This window comes from Myxine glutinosa, chromosome 8 (assembly GCF_964187855.1).
Source record: "Myxine glutinosa chromosome 8, kmMyxGlut1.1, whole genome shotgun sequence".
NCBI lineage: Eukaryota > Metazoa > Chordata > Myxini > Myxiniformes > Myxinidae > Myxine > Myxine glutinosa.
In genome coordinates this window covers 72050830-72076720 of record NC_136268.1, presented here as the reverse complement: position 1 = coordinate 72076720, position 25891 = coordinate 72050830, and the positions used below count along the sequence as shown (strand labels likewise).

At 45.4% G+C, this 25891-nt stretch overlaps 1 protein-coding gene across 4 annotated transcripts in view; it reads left to right on the top strand.

Annotated features, from left to right (window-relative positions):
- LOC137415012 (receptor-type tyrosine-protein phosphatase kappa-like) overlaps positions 1 to 25891 on the top strand; it is a 566119-nt gene that overhangs the window by 534994 nt on the left and 5234 nt on the right. For 3 of the 4 annotated variants that reach the window (XM_078783391.1, XM_078783393.1, XM_078783390.1), the window contains one exon: positions 3892 to 6363. The exons of the other annotated variant lie outside the window; for it this stretch is intronic. In XM_078783391.1, coding sequence (XP_078639517.1) covers positions 3892 to 3951 — 60 coding nt within the window. In that variant the 3' untranslated portion in view covers positions 3952 to 6363. Of the gene's footprint in view, positions 1 to 3891; positions 6364 to 25891 lie in introns of those variants that run through there. 4 annotated transcript variants of the gene reach the window in all.

Below are 25891 nucleotides of genomic sequence, written 5' to 3'. Positions count from 1 at the left end.
TAATTCTAAAAACATGTTTTCACTCTGGCATTATGGGGTATTTTGTGTGTAACGGTGTCAGAAAATGTAAATTAAACCCATTTTAAATTCAGGCTGTAACACAACAAAATGTGGAACATTCAAGGGGTGTGAATACTTTCTGAAAGCACTGTGTGTGTATATATATACATATATACATATATATATACACACACACATACATACTGTATATATATAAAAAATATTTGTTAAATTCCCCTCTCTCGCCTCACACCTGCCTTGATGCTGCATGCAATCTCCTTTCATTCTCCACTCCATTTGACGTTTAGCTTCAGGTTTACTTCCTTGCCTTGAATATACATGCATAATATGCACACTTGTGCTTTTGTTGTCATCTTGAGGAGATGCATCGTTTCCATGTACTTAGCCAGCTTGTTTTTTTTTTAACTGTTACTGTGTCTACCAATGGTCTGTACATAAATAGGTTTCCATAAATAGGTTTCCTGTAGAGACCAAAGTTTTTCTTGACAGAGATACTCTCAAGTTTAATGCAATTCCCTCCTGTGTGTATTTCTACACCCTTGAATGTCCTTCATGTAATCATATCCTTATCTATCATCACTTTGGAAATTTAGACAACGACTGTATTTTAGAAACATATTTTCTTGATTTCTTGCTGATAGATATGGACTCATATGATCTCTCCTATGTGCTCCCATGATCATATAGATATGGACTCATATGTACCCTTGGAGTTTGAGCATTGTTGTTTATCTTAATACAAATCACATTGTAACGGTCGCGGGTCTTTTACTACGGATGCACCACTGGGCAGGGAAGAGACGAGAGGTTTCCGCGTCCACCCATTATTTTGCGTGTGTCAGTCACACGACCATGACGAATCAGCCTGTGAGAAGTGGCTGAGAAACCGTCACAGGCGACTCCCTTTTCACTTGCACTTTGAGGTTTGAACCTGAATTTAACAGATTATTCTGCCAATTTGTTAAGTGTTGTGCAGTCCCTGCCAATGACCACACACAGGTTCTCATTAGCAAGGGAGATTTATTACAATAAACTGGGTTTGGAGAGAAGAAGAAGAACCTGACAGCATGTGCGGTAAACTAGGCGGTGCCAATTTTTTGCTGAATTAAATCCCTTTTGCACGCCCGGAACCATGATGAAACTTCATTAATAATACCATACTCATTCATTTTGGGTGGCAAGATGGACAGAGGGAGAATATAACCTGTCCACATGGCAATGCCCCTCACATGATGAGGGGTCCTTACTTTGGGCCCCTTACATAATGAGGGGTCCTTACTTTGGCTCGAGTGGCCTGTATACATTCTGCCGCAGGCTTCATGTGCCAGCCAGTTAGGGTGAGAGAGAGACAATAGAATGATCATGTGTGGGAACCCCAGGATGTGTGGGAGCACCAGATAGCATGTTGCATGCTGCAGGATGCCAGAACAGTCAGATCTCAGAAATTATCTTAAGTAGTCGTCACCCAGAGGCCGTGCACCTCAAAGCTGCGCTGCTCTTAAGTATTCAAAGTCGAGGCTTGTGTAAGCTAACACATTAAACACAAAAACATAAACGTGCACATAAAACATACAAAAAAGGGAGCGGGAGACAAGAGGAGGAGAGAGAGGAATGCATAGAAGCACAGCAACAGTAGAGAACAGGGACATCGGTAGATCTGTGGAAGGGAGAAGGCTGGGGAGGGTGGGGAGGGGAGTGGTGTACATAATAAAGCAAATGAACACTACGAGCAATTTCAGGAAAGAAGTTGGAGATTGAAAGAGGTGGATTTGGGGTGTTTTAACGGGGGTAGAAAAGATCAAGGTTTTGGATGGGGGAAGATAAGAAATGGTGGTGAACAGCTGTTTTAAAGACCTGGAGGGAGGAAAGGGATTGAAGAGAGTGAGGGAGTTTGTTCCAGAGGCGAGACCTAGGGTTTCGAAACGGACATTTTGGCAGGAAAGACAAGAGCTTCTTAAACACTGCTTAACTGTCTCTTTAATTGCAGTAATTACATTACACTTGTGCTCGCATGCTCTATAAAATAACTATTCCAACATATGCCCCATTTACCCCTTAGACAAGATCCATAACAATATCATATATCTGAGCTTAAAATACTAATGTTCATTGGTTAACAATTTTTTTGGTTCGGAGAAAACGTATTTGCAAGATATTTAATATTTTATTTTTATTTGATGTTCCTGCAAGCATATAAATGTTAGCCATATAGTACACAGACGTCTGGTGTTGGCTTAGCGGTTAGGGAGCCGGCTTGGGATCCTAGGATCCTGGGCTCGAATCCCGATTGATCGCTGAATTAACGCCAGGGGGGTTGACTCAGCCTGTCATCCTTCCGAGGTCAGCAAATTGAGTACCAGTTCACTGGTAATTCCCTGTGTGTCGCAAGAGGCGACTAACAGGGTTGGCGGCAGAAAGGGCATCTGGCCGTAAAACATTGCTTCAAAAAGGGGACCACGGTCCCGAAAAAGGCCAACCCCTGCTCTGCGGGGGGAAATGTCCTCTAAAGGTGGTTCCATGTAGTACACAGCATCAATTGGAATGTTATTTTTGTTAACAAATGCATATTGGACTGGGATTAAATTCTGAATTCAGACAGATGGTTGCATCATCTTTGAGTTGCCACTGATGCAGTGCCCGTCCCTGCTCATTTGGGCAAGAGTCGCCTCTTCTTCGCGAAAGACACCTTGGGATCTTTAACGTTCACCAACTATTGCTAGCTGACGAGATGCCCATTTTTTATATCCATCCAAGGAACGATGCACATGCTTCGTCTTGCATGCAAAACACCAGGGTGACAGTTTGTAGCGGGATCGAGATTGGAACCCAGGCTAGACAGCTGAGGCGAGTGCACATACCTCAAGGCTATTCTGCCAGCCTAATTGAACCGCCTTTAGAGGCCATTGCCAGCCTAATTGGATTGTCGGAAATAGAAAGTAAAAATAACCTGCGCATCACACCAATACCAAAGACATCCTCAAACTACTTCCAATACCACCACCCATCTTGTAGTACACAGCATCAATTGCCACTGAATTCCCCTTCGCTACCCTTCCTCCCATTTTAATCCCCACAGCCACATGATTCACTATTCTGCTGGTCAGCATTCAGATGTCACATTCATTTGGGTTTCTTGCTGTTTATTTTGCTCTTTAGAAGTAAATGTTCCCATGAGTAATGCACGTTATTAACAGTGTGCACAGCATCCTTTAATCCTTCATCAGCACTTCCTTGAATGCTTATCCTCAATCACCTGAAATGCTCTGCTGGGCCTGTGTAGAATTGGCAATGTTGAATGCAAAGGACAGCAACCTTTGAAGCAATAATTATGTTTATTTACTTTGTGAGAAATTATTTCACTTTTCTCAAGTGGGTGCACGAACAATGCAATAAATGTCGTATTGTGTTGTGATACGAACCTGATGCATTGTGGGGGATTTCTCATTGTCTCCTAAAAGCTTTTGGATTAAAATAATATGATGCGATATTTAAAAAATTGTGGACATTAATGTTATGATTATTAACAAAAATTGTTATGATTATTATGATTAATGGAACTCTGCAGTCAGTGGTCCGTTTACACAAGTAAGCAACTCCTTCAATGAAACGAGTGCCTATTGGGAAAAAATTTTTATCAGGCTTCTTGACAAATGTCCTTCCTGCTTGCATTGTCTATGGAATCTACAACAGAGATGTAAGGCATTGCCAGTGATAGCAGTGCGGGCCTCACTTTGGCTTAAGTTCAAACCAATCTTTGTTGCCAGACAAAAAGGTGGAGTAAACTTAAACTTTCCTTATTATCTCAATATTTAAAAATAGTAGTAAGTACTTCATTAATTATTTTGCACATTATTTTTGTTTCCCCTCCAGGAGCAATATCGATTCTGCTACGATGCGGCACTGGAATTTCTTAACGAGTTTCAGCAGTGAATTTGAGTGTGTTTGCGAGAGACGAGAGTCGCAGAAGGGTCTGTATTCCAAGGCCATGACGACTTGTACTTGATTTCCAAGTCTCCGTTGCACCAAGGCACATGCTGACATGCCAGTGCCCCCAAACGAACAGAACAAAAGCTCAGCACACCAATCCGGAAGCGACTTCTTTTGGGATCTGAAACGTGGCGTGACCACCCATGTTCGGGAGTTTTGTTTTGTATAGTTTTGTTTGTACAGTGGATGTAAGTTCACAATGGTGATCCGGGCATGTCCATACAGCACGGCAGCAAGAGCTGAATGATTTTTTTTTTCTATTTGCACTAAGCATTGCTCACCTGACTCGCTTGGAAAGGTGATCAATTTTTCCCCTGCCGCATCCACTTGTTACCACGGGTATTTGCAAGTAATATTTGGTCGAGTTTTATTGGTCTGTGTTTTTGTGTCGATGCTTTCGCTGCTGTAATTGTGTTTGCAAATGTACAGCGGGAACATAGCTGAACTCTACGCAGTCACATGGCTTGCTTGAACGGCCAATTTTACATTATCGCTAACGCCGAGGGACATTAGTTGTTGGCATAATGAAAGGAGTGCAAAAAAAAACGACAAATTGTGTTGAAACCTCTGTGGTGCATCGCGAGTTTATCATGTGTAATGATGTGGAGATACTCGAAATGCAGGCAATTGAGATGAAGCTGTCTCCTTTCCCGGTGGTCGTCTGTAGGACATCTTCAGTCTTGCTCCTCGTGTCTGATTGGGTAGTGCCTTTAAGCGAACCCTGGCTTCTTTGCACTTGGGCCCTGTGTCCAGGCTTGGTGGCAGTCTTCAAACAGCCTCGCAGGCTGATCGTCAGTGCAATGTGTGGGTTCCGTTGTTTTGGAGATGAATGTGACCAAAACTGAATTTGAGTGAAGAAAACATGAAAAAATTGCATCAAAAAAAGATTTCTAGTGAAGGTAACGCTCTTGTGTTGCCGTGAACGTTTTTTGCAAACTTTGTAAGCACCCGTCTTCGAAAAGGAAACTGGCAAAATCATGAGAGGACTACTGCTCTTTATACTTTCATTTTCAATCTGTCCATGGTCTCGTGAACGTGCGTACACGTCGTCATACGGAGCGGCTTCAAAATTGTGCGATCTACTGGCTATATCTAAGATGACAAGGCGTGTGATATGACGTTTGTGAGAAGCCAAAGAGAGTCATAAGTGCTTCACACCATGCCAAATTGTTTCAGCCCTATTTATTATTCGGTTACCACTCACTGTCACTTTGTAATTGTCCATTGTGCACAGGAAATGAAACGGTGACACCCTTGTCCCACATCATGCCAAAATGGCAGCACTATGTTATTTATTGTTCAGTGTCTATTCATTGTCATTTTCTCGCCATCTGCCAAGGTAGCGACATCGAGAAGTTTAGCCTTTTTTTCTTTCTTTTTCTTCCATCCTTCTTTATGGATTGAACATTCGTCTGTTATCAATAGAGAATGTGTTTATATCAACCGTGGACTGTGGACGAGAGTGTTGTAAATGCGTTCCTTTTTTCAAAGTGAGATGGATGTTTGAAGAAGCCACTCCATTTCATTTCCAGTGGTGATCTCGATGGAAAAAGAAAGATGAGAGATGTTTGTGTGTCATGTATGTTTGTGATGAGCCAGATTTGTTTTTGTTTTTTCTGTCCGTTAGTTTGGTGTATTTTGAGTTACTTTTCCACCGGTTAGTGATCCTGAATCCACGTGACTGTTTAGGGTTACACTTGTTAATACACCGTTCTCATTACTAAGGGCGTTCAAAAGGCTTTCGGAACGGGATGCACACAATAGTCCAAGAAATGACGATTCCATTTTTTTATTTTACAATATCTAAATATACATCGGTATTAAGCAAAGATTTTTCTTCCTCTTTATATAAGATTGTGCCATATATATATATTGAGGAATAAAAAAAAGTTGTCATTTCTTGGACGACCGTGGGCGTCCCATTCGCATAACGTTTTGAACACCCCACATCTGTTCTGTCAATGCAAATTTCCTCCCAGTACATGTCTTACATTTTGCGTCCTACGCCTGCACGCCTTAACCACACCTTTACCTGAGCTAGTTCCATGTTTGTGTGGCACCACGAGCTTCCTCGTATTGGCAGTGTAGAGTTTGGGCTTGCAGCATACAATATCACAGTTACCTCAAATTGCAAATATCCCCCTTGTACCTGGCAGACAAAATGAAGGTCTTGGTCACAATGAAAATGCTGGTCCACTTGAGAGTCTATCGCTTTGTGATTTAATAATGTACTGTACTTAGTTGCATGCCTCCAGAGGGCACATCTGAAACATCCATGTTTAATACTGAGTTTATTTTGCAGCAAACTTCCTATCAACTGTTCACGTTTTATAATAAATCGAAATGGACTACAAACTTGCTTATTCTGTCATTTGTTTCATCGCTAGTACAAAGGCAACTCTCAGTCGTAAAGGCGATAACAAGAAAGTACGATCATACATTTCCTGTAAGCAGCATGATATAAATACATTTGTATGGATGGCTTTGGTTCTGTGAACATATCAATCAAAATGTCCCTTTCACTTATGAGGATGGGCAACACTCTAACCTTCTTGACCGTCTCTACCGTTTCTCAGCTGCCTTTGCAGCAACAGCAGCTTCTGCAGTCAATGCACCCTTTCCAATAGCTGCGCTTAGGCTTTTAGTCATTTCACTATGTTAACAAATATAATTTCGTTCAAAATTTTGGGAGATTAGCAAACCTGTACATTTTTGCAATCATCAGAGCATGGAGAACCCGAAAATCAATGTTGGCATTTGCACAGACACCTGCATGTCCGCCATTTTGGATTTTCAAAATGGGCGCCATAAAATACATATTTTGCGCTATCTCGGCTTCTAGTCAACCTATAAACTTAATTAAATATGCTAATCCTATGTTTTCTGGGTCAAGGAATCCAATAAAGGCCTCAAAATAGTGCTCATGATTATGGAAAAGCAACAAACAAAGGTAATTGAAAACCATTGTCTTTATATTTGTGATATAACTGTATTACATAATACATGATATTGCAAGTCCTTTGAAGCTATAGGTATGGGTTTATAAAGCAAGAAAGCAGCCTTGTTAGTATCAGATTGAACTATAAGTCCTATACACAGGATCTACTAGGTCTATACTGTTCAGGAATATGCTTTTACAGATCTTCATCACTGTCCTGAGTGTCATTTTTGCAAAGGTGTCTACCCAAATGCCAACATTATTTTTTTGGGATTCCTCATGCTCTGAATATTCCAAAAATGTATAGTTTTGCTAATCTCCAAAAATTTTGAACGAAAAAACATAATGAAACTGACTATTTGCCTTGGTCCCCCGCAGAGTGGGGGTTGGCCTTTTTCGGGACCGTGGTCCCCTTTTTGAAGCAATGTTTTACGGCCGGATGCCCTTTCTGCCGCCAACCCTGTTAGTCGCCTCTTGCGACACACAGGGAATTACCAGTGAACTGGTACTCAATTTGCCGACCTCGGAAGGATGACAGGCTGAGTCAACACCCCTGGCGTTAATTCAGCGATCGACCAGGATTCGAACCCAGGATCCTAGGATCCCAAGCCGGCACCCTAACCGCAAATAGTCAGTTTCACATATGACCTTTAGGTCTTCCTTGATGACTGACCACGCCATCGTCTGTGAGTATATACAGGGTATTAAACAACCATTTGTACTGTTTTAGCGTAGTTGTGCAGTATTACCTTCCCTCTTGAAAGGTATGGTGATAAAATAGCATTGTGTCCATGCATTTCTTGTTTGTTTCTTTATTCACACATCTCTCTAAACGTCGTCTTGTCTCTTCCTTCAAGTGCCTGCCATGTGCTTTATGAAATGAACACAGCATGCACCATACTGCGCGCAATCGAGCCTTTTTTTGGACACAGAATCGAGGCTCGTGAAAGAGCTAACACATTGAATATGAAAACATGCACAGACACATAAAACATACAATGAAGGGAGTGGGAGACAAGAGGGGAAGGAGAGGGACGCGCACACGCACAACAACAGTAGAGAAAAAGGACGTCGGTAGATCTGTGGAAGGGGGAGGGCTGGGGAGGAGGGAGGGGTACATGGTATAAAACTAGAGCTTCCAGGGAAGCAGAACTCAACTGAACTGACTGGACAACTTTAAAGTCCTAAATTCTTGTGCTTTTCATCAGAGCTGAAAAAAATATGCCGGCCTATGGTGGCAATTTTGTGACAGATCGGGTTGACATGCGATAGCTACCTACCTTGTGTGGTAAGGGTCTCACACACCAAGTTTGATCAAAATCCATAAATATTTGTGGACGTTAAAGTCTTAACGTCGTTGCGGAGCTGAAAACAATATGGCGGCCATTTTGTGATGGATCGGGTTGGAATGCAATAGCAACCTACCTTGTGTGGTAAGGGTTAAACATTCTAAGTTTGATCAAAATCTGTTAATATTTGTGGACGCTAGAGTGTTAACGTCGTTTTCATGACCAAAAACAAAATGGTCGCCTAAGTCCGCCATTTTACAACGGATCGGGCTGAAATGTAAAACCAACCTGGACCTTGGGGTAAGGATGCTGCACGTAAAGTTTGATCAGAATCGGTTAATATTTGTGGACGCTGGAGTGTTGACGTCAAAAAGTTAACGGACGACAGATGACAACGCCGGACGCCGGAGGGTTCAGTATGTGATGAACTCAACTGGACGGTAGTCCAGTTGAGTTAACAAATGAACACTACGAGGAATTTCAGAAAAGAAGTTGGGGATTGAAAGAGGCGGATTTGGGGTGTTTTAACGGGGGTAGAAAATATCAAGGTTTTGGATGGGGAAAGATAAGAGATGGTGGTGGACAGCTGTTTTAAAGACCTGGAGGGAGGAGAGGGATTGAAGAGCGTGTGTGAGTTTGTTCCAGAGGCAGGAGAAAAGAGGAATGAAAGGGTGAAGGTGAGCAGAGAGTCTGGATTTTGGCAGTTCACCAGAAGAGGGTTGCTGGCAGATCATGTGCGTCCTGCAGGAATATTTGGGGGACAGAACAGGGGTAGCAAGGCCAGAGAGAAGTCGTTGGAATACAGAAAGACCACCTACCTACCTGCCTGCGGAGAGAGAAAGAAAGGCCCTCAGAATCGGCTTCATCGCGGGAGATTCCAATGATTCTGAAAGCTTTGGTTTCAACAGCGGGAAGCCGAGCTAGGTGTGAGTCAGGAACACCAGCCCAGAGGGGAGAACAGTCTTCAATTGACTGCATATGAAAGCTTTGTATATGGTGAGGAGCTTAGAATTTCCCAGAAAGGACTTCGCATGACGGAGGATGCCCAATCGGCGACTGGCTTACGAGGTCAGCTTGGAAATGTGGTTTTCCCAGGAAAGATCATGGCAGATAGTGAGACCCAAAAGCTTGAATGACAGAACTTCTTCAACAAGATTGTTCAGAAATTAGATGGAGGGTTGTCCAGACTGTCTTTTCGGAGAGACAAAGTGAGAGTGTGAGATATGTCAGGATTGAAAGACATGATCCACTTGTTTGACAGTTTGTGATATTGTCCAGGTCTGCAGAGAGTGAAGAGGCTGCTGCCTGCCTATCTGAGGGTTGAGATGTGGAGTGGCACAGAGTGGAGTCATCAGCAAAGAGATAGAGAGGATTTTCCAGAGAGTCAGAAAGATCATCAATGAAGACCAGAAAAAGCACAGGGTCCAGAACACTGCCTTGAGGAACTCCAGCCTGAACAGGAAGGGGAGATGAGAGAATTCCATTCAGGGCCAGTCGTTCACTGCGACCGGTGAGGAAGTCCACAAGCCATGCGTGGAGGTTTCCATTGATACCATAATAGGAGAGTTTGGTGAGCAGGGTGGGGTGGCAGACCATTTCGAAGGCATGTGATACGACAAGCAAGACAGCTCTGATTTCCTGTTTGGCATTGAGGACCTCCATCCATTGTTGAGACAGCAGAAGCAGCATGTCCAGAGTATAATGACCTGGCCTGAATCCAAATTGATGATCCGAGATCAAGCCATTGGAGAAGAGGAAGGATTTGATGTCAGAAGCGATGATTAATTCCAAAACCTTGCTGATTATTGGGAGCAGGCTTATTTGTCTGTAGATGCAATGATCTGTTTTTGCATCTTTTTTGCGTAAAGCGGTAATGTTGGCTGATTTCCAAGCAGATGGCAGATGACCTTGAGCAAAAGAGAGGGTGAAGATAATTGAGAGAGGGTGAGATAGAGTGGCAGAGCAGGATTTTAGGACCCATGGGCTGATGCCGTCTGGTCCAGCTGCAGAATCAGAGTCGAGGTTTGACAGAAACTTCACCTTGTCAGGAGAGAAGGACACAGAGTCCAGGAGCAGCTGGGTTCGACTGGGTAGGTGTGTACAGAGAGAGACGGGTTCGGGACACAAGATTTTGAGGCAAACACAAAATTGAGGCATTTGGCTTTGTCGCGTGCGGTGTCAGCTGTGTTGCCGTTTGAGGTAAGGGAGGGGATTGAGGGGTAACAAACACCAGAAACAGATTTGACCAGATGCCACCAGGATTTGGAGGAGGGAGACAGGTTTGAGAGTTCGGTCTTAAGAGTAGAGATATATTGTTTCCTGGCTCTCCTGATGGTAGATACACATTTTTTCTAAGCTTTGTGAAAGGAACTGAGATTGCCTTCAGTTGGATTAGCCTTCCATGAGGCGAACGCAAGTTGTTTCATCGCAACTGCCTCACCACAAGCTTCAGTGTACCATGGACGGGAGGAAGGGTATGACAACTGTAGACGAGATGGGATAAATCTGTGCATGAGAGAGAGCAGTTTACTTTGGAAGAATTCCCAGGAAGAGTTGATGTCAGAGGCGGTAGAGATGGGAGACCAGACCAGATGATTGATGGCTGCTTGAAGACCATGCCAGTCGGCCTTAAATTGCTCAGTAATGTTTAACAATCCCAGTGTCAGCTGTTCGTATTTAACCATGACTGTCAGAATCATCATCCCAATTTAATTTTTGAAAAATCTATTGGTAGACATATATATATATATATATATATATATATATATATATTGTTGCGGACGCGGTTAAAGATGTTATTTACCGAGCGGTTGGTATTACCGCGACCGAACAGTTCCCCCGATTCTTCCCCAACTCACCCGATTCCCCCAGACGTTGGCCAAATCCCGCTATGCCAAATCAATGATAGAAAGGACACGACGACTGGGAAAGAGGAAACGACGCCAGGGGTACAGTTCTCAAGACCTCCGGAGGAGGGTATAATTACAGTGGTGGAGAAAAGGGGTAGATTACAAGGCAGTGAGGTAAAGACACAGAAGAGATGGGCACTTAATTACCGTCTTATCTTATCCCAGACAGACCACAGACAAACGGAACAAGGCTGACTTACACAGGGATTGATGGCAGGAAGGGACAGGTAGGTCGATAGCACAAGGTGCACCTTGGCTCGGGGACAGGATAAAGCACGGTCCAGAAGATGCGGGGAGGCCTCACAGAGCTCGGAGGGAACGTCTTTCTTGCTTCAAGCTCAGCGCGCATCTGACGTCACCTCCCTCTCCCTGCGCATGCTCAGCGGGGAGTCACACACCCTCGGCTGGTTGGCTCCGCCCCACTGGGGCCGGTCCGCCGCTTCCATTGGGTGCGGGGGTTACCGGGCTCCGCCCTTGACGAGGAGCTGACAGGGAGCCCCTATTTGGTAACCCCGTCGAGCACATGTTCGATGGCGGCTCGTTGGGAAGGCCTGGTGCCCTCCCAACACCCCCTACCAACCAAGCCGGAGTGAGGACGCGCACTCACTGCGCTCGTTGTCGTTGTTGTTGTTGTTGTTGTTGAACTGTGAGGAAGAGCTGCGGGGAGGTATTGGGAGGTCCTAAACTTCCTAACGGTGCCATACAATCACATTCTGGTGCAACGAAGGGTCAGAATTAATGGAAACGAGTCCTTAACTGACATAGACTAAGAATAACTAGCAAGATGTCCTATAGTTGTCTTACATGAGATGCGGTGAACCTGGGCACGACATTTAATGGGGGAAATAGGGGGAGGTCGGGTCTACAGAGTGTTGTTTACAGAAAATGGGACTAGGGAATGGGGGATTGGGGATAGTTGGGAAGTATTGAGGAAATAGGGGAATATTTACAAGCGGATATGGATGGATGCAAATCCCATATCCGCAACATTGCACCCTTCTCTACCTCGGGGCGTCCCGACCCGATAAATTTTTACCTACTTTAGTGTGGCACTCAGATGTAGTTCCCTCTACTATTAACTCAACCCTGAGTGCGACAGTTTTACAGATGTTCACAAATGAGTAAATATGTCCCCCTGCGACGTTGCACCCTTCTCCTAACAGAAACACACCCACAGGATAACCGAATCGCGGAAAGCATCCTCAAACTAAACATACAGCCGGTAGGGAGCATTATTTATACAACACTGATATTTACACTACGATCCGGGACCTGTTCTTTGAGGAACACATGCAGATGTTATGCATAGGGAGAGCACGCATGCCAGCATCGATACACCAACCCACGAGTGCCCTGTGGCCCTACGGCCTTTAATAATGTGCAGAGCACCCCGTCCAAGCACCAAAAGCACCACCCCATTACGCACAGTCAGCACCATCCGGTGCACCAATAAAGTGTTCATAAAAATGCACAATTAAGTGTCCATGGTCACCGGTGGTGTCGCAGCCGGCCGATGTTCTGCCGCTGGTCTTGCCTTCATGGAGTGCACTTGGCCTTCTGGCCTCTTTAGAAATAAAGAAAGGCGCCAACCGCGTCCATTTCTTAATTGTGGCCGTCAGGGGGCCAACTAAAAGTGGTTCACCTGTATGGCATAGGTGCCACGTTGACCCAGGTCCATCCACGGGTGGTGCTTGACCGCAAAAGAACTGCAGTCCATTGTGGGCGGCCACAAAAATTGCGGTCCATATGGTGTATCGATCCAGGCAGCAAGCAGCGGAAGTACAGGCCCACAACTACAGAGCCAGCACCTCTCTCTCCTCTCTCTCTCTGCCCCAAAGCCAGATCCTCGGAGGTGGGAGACAAAAGAAGACAAGTGAGTAAGGTGGTAAGGGCGCAAAAGTGCACGCAATACAAGGTAATGCACACTGGGGGCACATGGGAACCAGGTGAGACAGGTACGTTCCTACCGTACGCCCCCCCCCCCCCCCACCAGGTAACCTACATTGCCCCTCCCTTACCCCTTACTGTATCCACAAAACACAACACTACCCATAAACATCTACTTTACACATCAACAACGTCCCTACTGTCTTCCCCGTTCCTCCCATGAACCAAATTCGTCTTCTCTCCCTCCTAACCAATCAAATTTGCCATTTCCAACTCTCATCAAAATCTGCCATCACCAATTCATCATCAGTCCCTCCTAAGGAGGGAGAGATGGAATCACCCCAATGTCTCATCCACGTCGTGATGCGTCTCACAAATCCAAACAGCAATTCTCCTTTCCTGCAACACAAAACAAAGAAAACACAGGTGTGGAGTCATCAGCATCACCTCAGGTAAGTGGCTGCGTATGGTGCGACAGGTTCATCAATCCTAACTATTTCCTAAATGACTTTAACAACTTTACATTACCCGGGGTCTTTCCCTGCCAATCCATTGGCCAACTTACACTATGGGTTCTAAAAACCAATTCCCATTGCCCAAACTGTGGTGCTTCTCAATTTGGGGTCTCACTCCCCCGATTCATCTCCCGGTGCCCTTGCACAATTTCTGGGCTGTGACGTGTAGCTCTCCCAGCAGGTCTACCCACCTGCACACCTCCACCACTACAGTTGCCACCCGAGCTTACCTAGCTCCTCACCCTAACCTAACTAACTGGGGAAGGCCCCTCCTGGCTCTGTCACCCCTCGGTGTCCTCTGGCACTGGGCTACCCGGGTCCGTCCTCCGGATCCTCGGGCCCCATCCACAACAACTACTACCGGCTCCCAGAGCCCACCTGCGGCCTCACCTGGCCGACATCCTCACAGTGGTGGAGTGCCCATTCAACTACACATACTAACAGTCCACACGCCCAGCCATTTCCACGTCACTAATGCACCCATCCAAACACCATTCTTCCACCACGCACCACAGATGCCAATATCCAACCACAATTTACCTATACCCTCTACCTAACACTTACACTACCTGCCCCGGGTATCCGTGATGGGGGTCCACTCTTCCCCCATCCACACCTTCGCACCACGCACACCACTCCGTACCACTTACTCCAACTCTCTCCACACCACTCATTCTCTGCTCCATATATTCCACACACCTGTACTTGCACACCTGTGCTCTCATACTTGGTGCCGCCTGCACCCTTCTCTCCCCCAAGCGCATTCGCGCTGATCCACAACACTCACTACTCACCATGACACTCATCCGCAATGCTCTCTCATTCATCACTTGTACACTCACACACACCTTGGAGCATTGCCTCACCGATGCCTCATTTGAAGCTGCTCACCAGCACTTCCATTCATACTGCATCATCTGCTCTGTCTACTCCCTTCTAAAACTCACGCTCCTCCGTCTTCCCTTACACTCAGCGCTCCCACGTCATTATCAAACACTAAGCTACTACGTCCCCACTACAGGTACCAAGTCTCTTACTTAAATCTTGTCACCCATAGTCACCTCTAGTCCCTATCAATATAACCTAACCCACCCGGGCTAGTTTTCACTGCCATACACCCCATAATCTATAGCGCATTTGCCCCAATCATGGGAAGGGTGGCAGGGATGCCACCCTTACCCACCGGGCCCATCGCTCATCAATCCCCCAGTCCTCTGGCACTAATAAGCCCCCCTTATTCAGAGGTACTGGGTCCCGCCTCGGCATCTAAAGCCGAGGCAATCCACGGGGGCGCCTGCTCGCCGGTGTAAGGCCTTACCCGCCATCATACGGTGCGAGTGGGACCTTGTGGGACCACCTCGTATGTGAGTCGTTGCCCGCCTGCCGGACCCCGTGCGTCACCCCTTGCGGGGTCAGCGCGGGGCCGAACCGGCCGGGCCCCCACAGTACAATACCCCCAAGGGGCTCCCGTGCCTCCCCTGTCCCTCTAAAAACTACCCCTGTTGGTGTCGATGCATGGGTCACGCTTCCGCAACCCGCTACCCATTCCATACCACCACAACCTTGCTCAATCACACCTCGCACCTCTCCCATCACCGGACCCTCTCGCTCGCACCCTCGTTCCATACACTCCGGACCAGCCATACACCTCACTCTTGGCCTCTCACGAACATCCGGGTCCATCTCGACCCCCAAGCTTATTAAATCACCTGGCGCATCATACGCACGACCATATTGGTCACCACTTACACCGGGTCCTCTTTCTCTTCGCTGCTCCTCCATCACCTGCGAATCCCTCATCCGGTTAATGAGCACATCATCACGATCCGAACACAGACTTTGGACCAATTCTTTTACTTCCTCTTTTATCTCTTTCTTATCCTCTCTCCGTCGCTTCTTAATTTCACTCACCCCTTCTTCCACTTCTTCTAATTTCTGCTTCACCTCCTTCATCTCCTCGTGTGCCCCCTTAAGTTCTTCCTCTAACTCCACCTTATTTTTTTATATGTGCTCCCGCAGCTCCCGCTCTTTAACCTCCATCACCTCTACCACCTTGTTCATTTTCCTCGTCAGGTCCTCATGTACCGTCTGACACTCTTTTTTAATTACCCCTACGTCCTTTTTCATCTCCTTCTGTGTCGATTTTAAACCCTCTATTACCGCTGTGTTCTTCTTTACCTGGTCCCCCAACTCCTTTTGTCCCACTGTCAGTTGTTCTACTCCCAGCGTCAACTCCTCTATACCACCTTGCAATTTTACAGTCCCCTTTCTCACCTTCTCCATGCGCTCCTTACAGTGCCTCACCTCCTCGCGCACTCCTCCGACCTCCTCACTCACACCTCTTCTGATCTCCTCTCCCATCACTTGCATCTCCTGCCCAGATGCCACCCTCATCTGCTCCATTTCCTCCCTGTGAGCATCCAATTTAGTTTCTACCCCCATTCTGACCCCCTCTATCTGCTGCCCCATTTGTTTAACTTCCCTTTCCGCTTGGTCCCTCATGTCCCTCAATTTGCCTTCCATACTGTTTTCTAACCCCTCTAACCCCTTTTTCATCCCTTCCATTTGATTCTCTTGAGCGGCCATTCTGTTTTCTACCCCCGTTAACCCCTCCTGTATTTCCCCTAATCTATTGTCTAATCCCTCAAATTTGTTTCCTAATCCCTCAAATTTGTTTCCTAATCCCTCTATTCTACTCCCTAACCCTCCGATCTGGACCCCCATGTCCTCCCTCAATTTCTCGCTGTTGGACCCCATGTCCTCCCTCAATTTCTCGCTATTGGACCCCATGTCCTCCCTCAATTTCTCGCTATTGGACCCCATCCTTTGTTCTAACCGTTGGCTATTGGCCCCCATGTCCTCCCTCAATTTCTCGCTATTGGACCCCATCCTTTGTTCTAACCGTTCGCTATTCTGGGCCATAAGGGCCTTCATTTGTATTAAAAAAAAGGTTCAAATCCACCAGCGGCGCTGCTACAGTCGCGGTCGCCGTAGCCATCTGCGAGGCGCCATTTTGCACGCCCGTAACCTCGTGCGCGAGGACGCCATTTTGCGAACCTGCCGCCCTCACTGCTTCGCTCTCCTCATGTCCCTCAATTTGGTCCTCGATCGACCCTGCCTCACTCTCCTCTACCGGAACCCAGCCGTCTTGATCTCCCATAGCGCGACTTTCAAAATTCGGGTTTTTTTGTAAAACAAAATCAAATTTCGGTTACTTGTAATTTTGAGCGCGTTAAGCGTGCTTCGGGTCCGTATCTCACTCCCAGACACCAATTGTTGCGGTAATAACACAATTGGTGTCCAAAATTTGGGCTAAATAAATTTAGAACCAGGTTCGAATCCCACTCCTGACACCAATTGTTGCGGACGCGGTTAAGATGTTATTTACCGAGCGGTTGGTATTACCGCGACCGAACAGTTCCCCCGATTCTTCCCCAACTCACCCGATTCCCCCAGACGTTGGCCAAATCGCGCTATGCCAAATCAATGATAGAAAGGACACGACGACTGGGAAAGAGGAAACGACGCCAGGGGTACAGTTCTCAAGACCTCCGGAGGAGGGTATAATTACAGTGGTGGAGAAAAGCGGTAGATTACAAGGCAGTGAGGTAAAGACACAGAAGAGATGGGCACTTAATTACCGTCTTATCTTATGCCAGACAGACCACAGACAAACGGAACAAGGCTGACTTACACAGGGATTGATGGCAGGAAGGGACAGGTCGGTCGATAGCACAAGGTGCACCTTGGCTCGGGGACAGGATAAAGCACGGTCCAGAAGATGCGGGGAGGCCTCACAGCGCTCGGAGGGGACGTCTTTCTTGCTTCAAGCTCAGCGCGCATCTGACGTCACCTCCCTCTCCCTGTGCATGCTCAGCGGGGAGTCACATGCCCTCGGCTGGTTGGCTCCGCCCCCCTGGGGCCGGTCCGCCGCTTCCATTGGGTGCGGGGGTTACCGGGCTCCGCCCTTGACGAGGAGCTGACAGGGAGCCCCTATTTGGTAACCCCGTCGAGCACATGTTCGATGGCGGCTCGTTGGGAAGGCCTGGTGCCCTCCCAACACCCCCTACCAACCAACCCGGAGTGAGGACGCGCACTCCCTGCGCTCGTTGTCGTTGTTGTTGTTGTTGTTGTTGTTGTTGAACTGTGAGGAAGAGCTGCGGGGAGGTATTGGGAGGTCCTAAACTTCCTAACGGTGCCATACAATCACATTCTGGTGCAACGAAGGGTCAGAATTAATGGAAACGAGTCCTTAACTGACATAGACTAAGAATAACTAGCAAGATGTCCTATAGTTGTCTTACATGAGATGCGGTGAACCTGGGCACGACATTTAATGGGGGAAATAGGGGGAGGTCGGGTCTACAGAGTGTTGTTTACAGAAAATGGGACTAGGGAATGGGGGATTGGGGATAGTTGGGAAGTATTGAGGAAATAGGGGAATATTTACAAGCGGATATGGATGGATGCAAATCCCATATCCGCAACATTATATATATATTGTTGTGTGACTGCTCTCAGTTAACACCGGCAGAGTTACGGAAGGCAATCGAGCGTTACTCCAAGGCGTTCAGTTCAAATGCAAATTTTATTGTATGCGAGAGGAAGAAAGAGAAGGGGGAGGGATGAAGGGTCTTACCTGTCCCGATCGCCGGCAGTTCCCGAACCTGCGAAAAATAACAAACGAAAATGGGTTGATAATGTACAAAAAATAATGCCGGCTTTATTCTGAAATGCCGGTTATACAAAATACATGGTGTTTCAAAAAGATGGACCCAATTTCAAAGCAGTATATTTCACGATGGCAACATGTTACAATTACACAAAAAGTTACAAACGGTTTATCGAGTTATCAAGTTTTACTAACTATTTTATAAATGCTCTATGTGCCCTCCACCTGCTGCTAGGACAACATCGAGACGAAAGTTGAATTCGTCCCAAACGTCTCTGAGTGTCTTCTTTCACTGAAGTCACCGCTGCCGTGATTCTGTTTTTGAGGTCATCCAGATTAGTCGCTAATGGTGGCACAAAAACACGGTCTTTGACGTATCCCCACAAGAAAAAATCGCAGGGTGTAATGTCTGTGGATCTTGGGGGCCAAGAGTGTAGCGCCAAGTCTTGGGGTCCCGTGGGACCTATCCAACGGGAGGCAGTGTGTCATTTAGAAAACGTCGAACCTGCAGGTGCCAATGTGGCGGTGCTCCGTCTTGCTGAAAAATGAAGTCATCGGAATCTTCATTAAGTTGTGGAAAGAGCGAGTTCTGCAGCATTTCGAGATAGGTTTGCCCCGTAACTGTTTTTCCCTCGAAAAAGAAAGGGCCATAAACCTTTATTTGAGAAACGGCATAAAACACATTCACTTGCGGGGAATCACGCTCATGCTCTACAGTTTCGTGTGGATTCTCTCGTCCCCATATGCGCACATTGTGACGGTTAACTTTACCGCTTAGATGAAACGTTGCTTCATCACTAAAAATCAAACGCGGTAAGAAGCTGTCGTCTTCCATGTTCTGTAACATCACATCACTAAATTATACACGCTTTCCTTTGTCACCTGTACGAAGAGCCTGTACCAGTTGCAACCGTTATGGCCTCAGTATTAAACGTCGCCTTAACACATGCCAGACAGTCGTATGAGGGATCGCAAGTTCTCGGCTGGCACGACGAGTGGACTTGCGCGGCCTACGCAGAAAACTCTCTTGAATTCTTCTCACGTTTTCCTCTGAAGTGCGTGGTCGCCCTGGGCTCTTCCCCTTACATAAACAGCCTGTTTCCTCAAATTGTCGGTACCAACGACGAATGCTCTTTGGCATTGGCGGATCAATGCCAAAACGCTATTGAAACGCACGCTGCACCGCAATTACGGATTCAGTCTTGCTGAAATGCAGAACGCAAAACTACTTGTGTTGCGGGGTCGCCATCTTGCGAACGATTGAGGCTAGAGGCTGTTGGTGCGCTGGGAGAGCCATCTAGCGGTGGTCATTTGAAACTCTATGCCCCGCCCTTTCAAGTGGTAAGAGGTTCATTTATGGGCGGTTTGTGGTGGCAGAGATATAGCGATTTCAAATCGGGTCCATCTTTTTGAAGCGCTCTGTATAAGGCACGATACTAAAATGCCGAAGTTGAGGGACCCTCCATACCGACTCAATATACGAACAAAGGGAAATATGAAAAGAACTTGAAAATATAGATGTGTGATTTAATGGGCACTTAGCTCAATCGGATGATGGGTTCTCGTGAAGAATGCTGTCGTCCCAGGCCGTTGGTGGGAACAACCGCACGTCGTTTGGCGCGCGCGCAAAATCCAATCTAGCTGCCCGGTCCGTCTTGGACGGCAGGTGCGCAGCTTGCCTCCCCAGCCACGTTGGCCTCCGTTCCCATCGCACGCCAAAGGATGGTGTCAGCAAGAGTGTCGAGGACCAGGGGTGGGCGAGAGGCAGGAACGTCGAGGGACAGAGGAAGATGCGGGAGACGAGAGGAAGGGCAAGAGGTCGTCGAGGGCAAGATGAAGGCGTGAAGGGCAAAAGACAAGGGGGAAAATGTCGGTCCGAGTCTTCCTTTATCGATTGTCTCGTGACGTCATCTGTGCCTCGCTACCAATGCCCGCAGGCCACCGCTGCATGTTCGGCTCTCCACCAATCAACACGCACAACCTCGTGACGTAGTCCGATTTCATGATGCAGTCCTACTCGCCCTTCCCTCTACCAATCAGCGAGTTGCTTCTTACCCCGGCCTTCCTGTCAGTCAACTCCCGCCCAATCACTGTCCTTCTGGACATGTCTTCGGCCTGCCTGGCCTTCGTGGTGATGTAGATGGTGGTGTCCTATCGGCAGTGCTCAGAACTGACTTTCGGTTGGTTTTTATTGTTATTTTGTGCAATTTAATGGGCACTTCATGCGCTAGTGTCTGTGGTGCGGTGCCAAAAGAGATAAAAGATAAATCACATAGGGAACGACGAACAGGGAATTACTTAAACTAATGCCTGAGCTAAATAACATGGACTGCCCCCTTGTGGCGGGGACAAATATACAACTTCATCCGACATTCAGGCTAAACAGGATCTCTACTTATTACATGGTGGTGGTTGTTCTTCTTCACGACAGTTGTAGCATGCTACCGACACAAATCTACCTGGTCTAAACTATCCCTACCCCCACAAACGTAACAATATATACACAAAGAATTAAGTTAAGCACCCCCCCCGTTTTTTTACAACCTCGCACATTACAAGTTTGTTGTCGTCAAAACAGTGTAATATACCCATGATATTGCTATATTTTCTGGAGAAGTGATATTATGGTCACATAAAAACATAACAATCATGCCGTTTTCAATATTTTATTCTGAATAATTTAAGGTGAAATTTTTTGGGAATTTTAGGCATATTTTCACCTCAATTTAAGTATGGAGCTATAGGTCCATCACGGACAGTGTGGATGACGTTTATGTTTTCTAACGTACAGTCATTGTTCTGAGAAGACCTCTAGCGATCTTTGCGTCAATAACGTGTGTAGGACCCACGTGATCGGATCACTGACTCAACCAATCACTTTTTTTCACTTTGATCACTCAATTTCATCAATGGATAATTGCTAATGTCATACCAATCATTATTTGATCTCACATACCTTAGAATATATGCCAATGTATACATATACACAAAGAATATATATTAGGGGGTGCTTACCTTAATTCGTTGTGTAGGGGTGCTTAACTTAATTCTTTGTGTATATATATATATATATATATATATATATATATATATATATATATATATATATATATATATATATATATATACATATATATATATATATATACATATATATATATATATATACATATATATATATATATATATACATATATATATATATATATATACATATATATATATATATATATACATATATATATATATATATATACATATATATATATATATATATATATATATATATATATATATATATATATATATATATATATATATATATACACATACACATACACACACATCTATATATATACATACAGTATATAATCAGAATATAATTTTAGTTCTCCAACCTAAATGCCGGTTCTGCAACAGATGGATGGAGTCGCATAATGACAACCTTCACTTCATAATAATTATATTTATTATATTATATAAAGCTCTTTCTAACCACTGACTGATATTAATGTTTGGTTACTCTTGGTTACTGTAGAAAGCTGAAATTTGGCATGCCAGCGGGCATCCAAGCCGGTTGCACCGGAAAAAAAAAAATCACCGAACCGTCGGAAAGCGTCTGCAAATGAAAATTTATGTTTTAAAAATCCCGTAAACACACACATAAAAAAAAACAAAAGAAAACCAATCAATATCTTGCATTTGAAAATTGTAGTTTAACTGTAAACTGTGAAATAAACTTGACAATAATATCCGTATATGAAAAGAAAGAAAAAGCATCCATAAATTAAAATTTAAGAAAAAAATTATGAAAAAAATGAAATGAGTTCAAATACGACACTTTCTTGAAACACCCTGTACAAGGTCTACAGCATCTTGTTCTTCCCTCAACCAGATCTTGCATGGTGGACTTCTCCAGAGTTTCATTTTCTGCAGCCATTATGTGTCTAACGTTTGACAGTTTCTGTTTTAGCATCAGCTCTTTTCACTGTCCATGATTCACATCCATACATTGTAAATGGAAATACCAGAGCTTTAAGCAGCCTCCTCTTGGTTTGTAATGTCACAACTTTTTCTTTCCATATCTCTGCAATCCTGACATTTCTGTTCTCCCGAACATGAAACATCCATTAATTTCTCCTCCACATTCTCCATGGAAGATGAAACATTTCCACTATTTCCACGTGATCATCTCCCCATCTGAAAACGTCAATCGTCTCGGTTGATAAAATTTTAGTCTTTCTAGGTTTAAATAATGACCAGGTTTTTCTTCACTGTCTGCGGCAGTTTCATCATGTCCTCTCTACTTTCTGCCAACAGAGTGGAATCGTCAACGTACCTTACATTATTGATACGTCTTCTCATTCCTGACTCCAGCCTATGCCATCCAACTTAGATTTTTCGCTAAAATTATTATAATCAGAAAGTAATTGGTCAATTTCATCCGATGAAAATCGCATAATAATAAACATAGGGGCAATACCCCTGGCGCTCACCTGGTAGAATAAACAGTATACTGCATGGCTAAAGGTATTTTAAACCAATTTCAATGGTTGCTGGAAGAAAGGGCAGCATGTAGAATCATACGAACATAATCATAAGACTTTAAATAAACAAACAAAAAAATACCTATTTTGGGGGGCAACGCCCCATCCCCTCCCCTCCCACTGAGCCTCTTGTACCTCCTCAGACCACAAATTTTCCAATGCCTTCAACAAACATTGGTACATCATGGATGATGAAAGTTGTGGTGAAGTTTCATCGAAATTGTGTCGGTAGTTTCTGAGAAGAAAGCAAATACGTATCTTGGGGGGCAAGCCCCCCCCTCCCCCCGTATATCGCCAAAGGAGCACATTCTCTAAATGCCGTGAACAAACTTTGGTACATCACGGGTGGTGAAGGTTGTGATAAAGATTCATCGAAATAGTGTGTGTAGTTTCAGAGGAAAAAGCAAATTCCTATTTTGGGGGGTCAAACCTGGACCCACGTTGACCCCCGGTAAATCCCCTTCGATCCAGATTTTTGACCCCCGGTAAATCCCCTTAGACCCCGAATTTTTAAATGCCGTGAACAAACTTTAGTCACAACACAACAAATATCATTTGTGCCAAATTTGGTCACAATCCCATCAGCGGTTTCGGAGAAGAAGTTGTAAGTGTTTACGGACGGACAACGCGCCATCGCCTTAGCTCCCCTGAACTTCGTTCCAGATGAGCTAATAATAATTGTAAAAAGAATCATATCAACATGGGGGCTGACAGGATGGCCTCGAATTGCGCACACTCGCCTCTCAGCTTTCTAGCCTGGGTGTGAATCCCGACCCAGCTATAAACTGTCATCCTGGGGTTTCACAGGCAGGGTGATCCATCAATGTGTGCAGTCCCTTGGATGGATATAAATTGGCGTCCCGTCTGCCGGTGTCGTGAAATAAATCCGCCCCCGTATAAACTCTCCCCCGGCGAATCTGTACCGGTATAAACTCTCCCCCCCCACCCCCCCCCCCGGCGAATCTGTACCGGTATAAACTCGCCCCCCCCACCCCCTCCCGGCGAATCTGTACCGGTATAAACTCGCCCCCCCCCCCCCGGCAGATACGTTTCTCGCCCCCATCAGAATAGAATCGCCCCCCATTCTCGTTTGTGGATATATAAATATACATATGGAAATATTGGTTTTCAAGAGGGGACATGATAAAAGTACTACTAATATTGTCTGAGGAATTGATTGAGTGCGGACTTACACATTTTCTCAATCTTTTTAAGACATACTTGAACACTTGATTTTTATGGTTTCGAGCGAGTTCTTGTTTTTGAAAGAGTTGAAATCATAAAACCATGGTTTTATGGTTTTATGGATATTTTATGGTTATTTTTGGTTATTTTCTGTTATTTTCTGTTATTTTATGTTATTTTATGGTTATTTTATGGTTATTGTCCCCGGTCGCACCGCGGAGCGATAGGGGGACTATGGTCTGTCCGTCCGTCTGTCCGTACGTGCGTGCGTGCGTGCGTAAGCGAAGGGCCGCATTCGAATTTCGTGTGTGGGTGCAACCCACGTCAAAATCCAAGATGGCCGCCGCCATGTATGTCTGACGCCATGTATGTCTGAACCTTGTGAGCGGAATATCTTGAAAAATAAGCAAAGTACCAACTTCTAATCTGGTGAGTGGGTGTATCTAGGCATAAGGAAGAATGCTATTGAAAATTGGGCCGCCACGTTAAAATCCAAGATGGCCGCCGCCATGTATGTCTGAACCTTGTGAGTGGAATATCTTGAAAAATAAACGAACTACTAACGTCTAGTCTGGTGTGTGGGTGTATCTACGCATAAGGAAGAATGCTTTTGAAAATTGAGTCGCCACGTCAAAATCTAAGATGGCCACCGCCATGTATGCCTGAACCTTGTGAGCAGAATATCTTGAAAAATAAGCAAAGTACCAACTTCTAACCTGGTGTGTGGGTGTATCTAGGCATAAGGAAGAACGCTATTCAAAATTGGGTCGCCACATCCAAATCCAAGATGGCCGCTACCATATATATGTCTGAACCTTGTGAGCGAAATATCTTGAAAAATAAACGAACTACTAACTTCTAATCTGGTGGGTGGGTGTATCTACGCATAAGGAAGAACACTATTGAAAATTGGGTCGCCACGTCAAAATCCAAGATGGCCGCCTTGCGTCTTCTACTTTGTCAACTCGCATCACTTCACCGACGGGGGACCTAGGCGTAACGCTTGTTTTTATGGTTATTTTATGTTATTTTTGGTTATTTTAATTTATTTTTATGGTTATTATGGTTTTATTTTTATTGGTTTGCACCAATTTTCAGTTGCTCTAGTTGTAGATTAATTGTAAAAGAACTCTTCCACAATCACTAAGAGCCATACAATTGTTACACTTTTTTCCAAGTTTGAATACCTGCTGAAACATGTACATATATGTTATGAGGGGGCGATTTTGTCACGGGGGAGAGTCTATTTCGTGGCAGGGGGGCGAATCTATTTCGAGGGGGGTGAATCTGTACCGGTACAGAATCGCCGGGGGGGGCGGGTCTGTTTCGTGACACCGGCATCAGTTGGTGCACGTTAAAGGTGTGTGTGTGTGTGTGTGTGTGTGTGTGTGTGTGTGTGTGTGTGTGTGTGTGTGTGTGTGTGTGTGTGTGCGCGCACACGTCAGTCAGTCAGTCATTGCTTGTTATCTCCATTTGCTTGTTTCAGGTGGAGCAGAGTCCTCCCAGAACCCAAATGTACCAAGGGTTCTTTTCAGGATCGTCACCGAACACCGGATTGCCTCCAGTTGTAGTTAATTTGTAGTAATATTCCTGGGGATGTTTTTTTACAATCTCATTGAGATTGTTCTTTTAGCCTGGTGTTGGCTTAGTGGTTAGGGCGCCAGCTTGGGATCCTAGGATCCTGGGTTCGAATCCTGGTCGATCACTGAATTAACGCCAGGGTGGTTGACTCAGCCCGTCATCCTTCCGAGGTCGGCAAATTGAGTACCAGATCATTGGTAATTCCCCTTGTGTCGCAAGGGGCGACCAACAGGGTTGGCGGCAGGAAGGGCATCCAGCCATAAAACATTGCTTCAAAAATGGGACCATGGTGCTCGAAAAAGGCAAACCCCTGCTCTGTGGGGAAAAATGGCCTTTAAAGGTGGTCCTTTTTTTCTATTG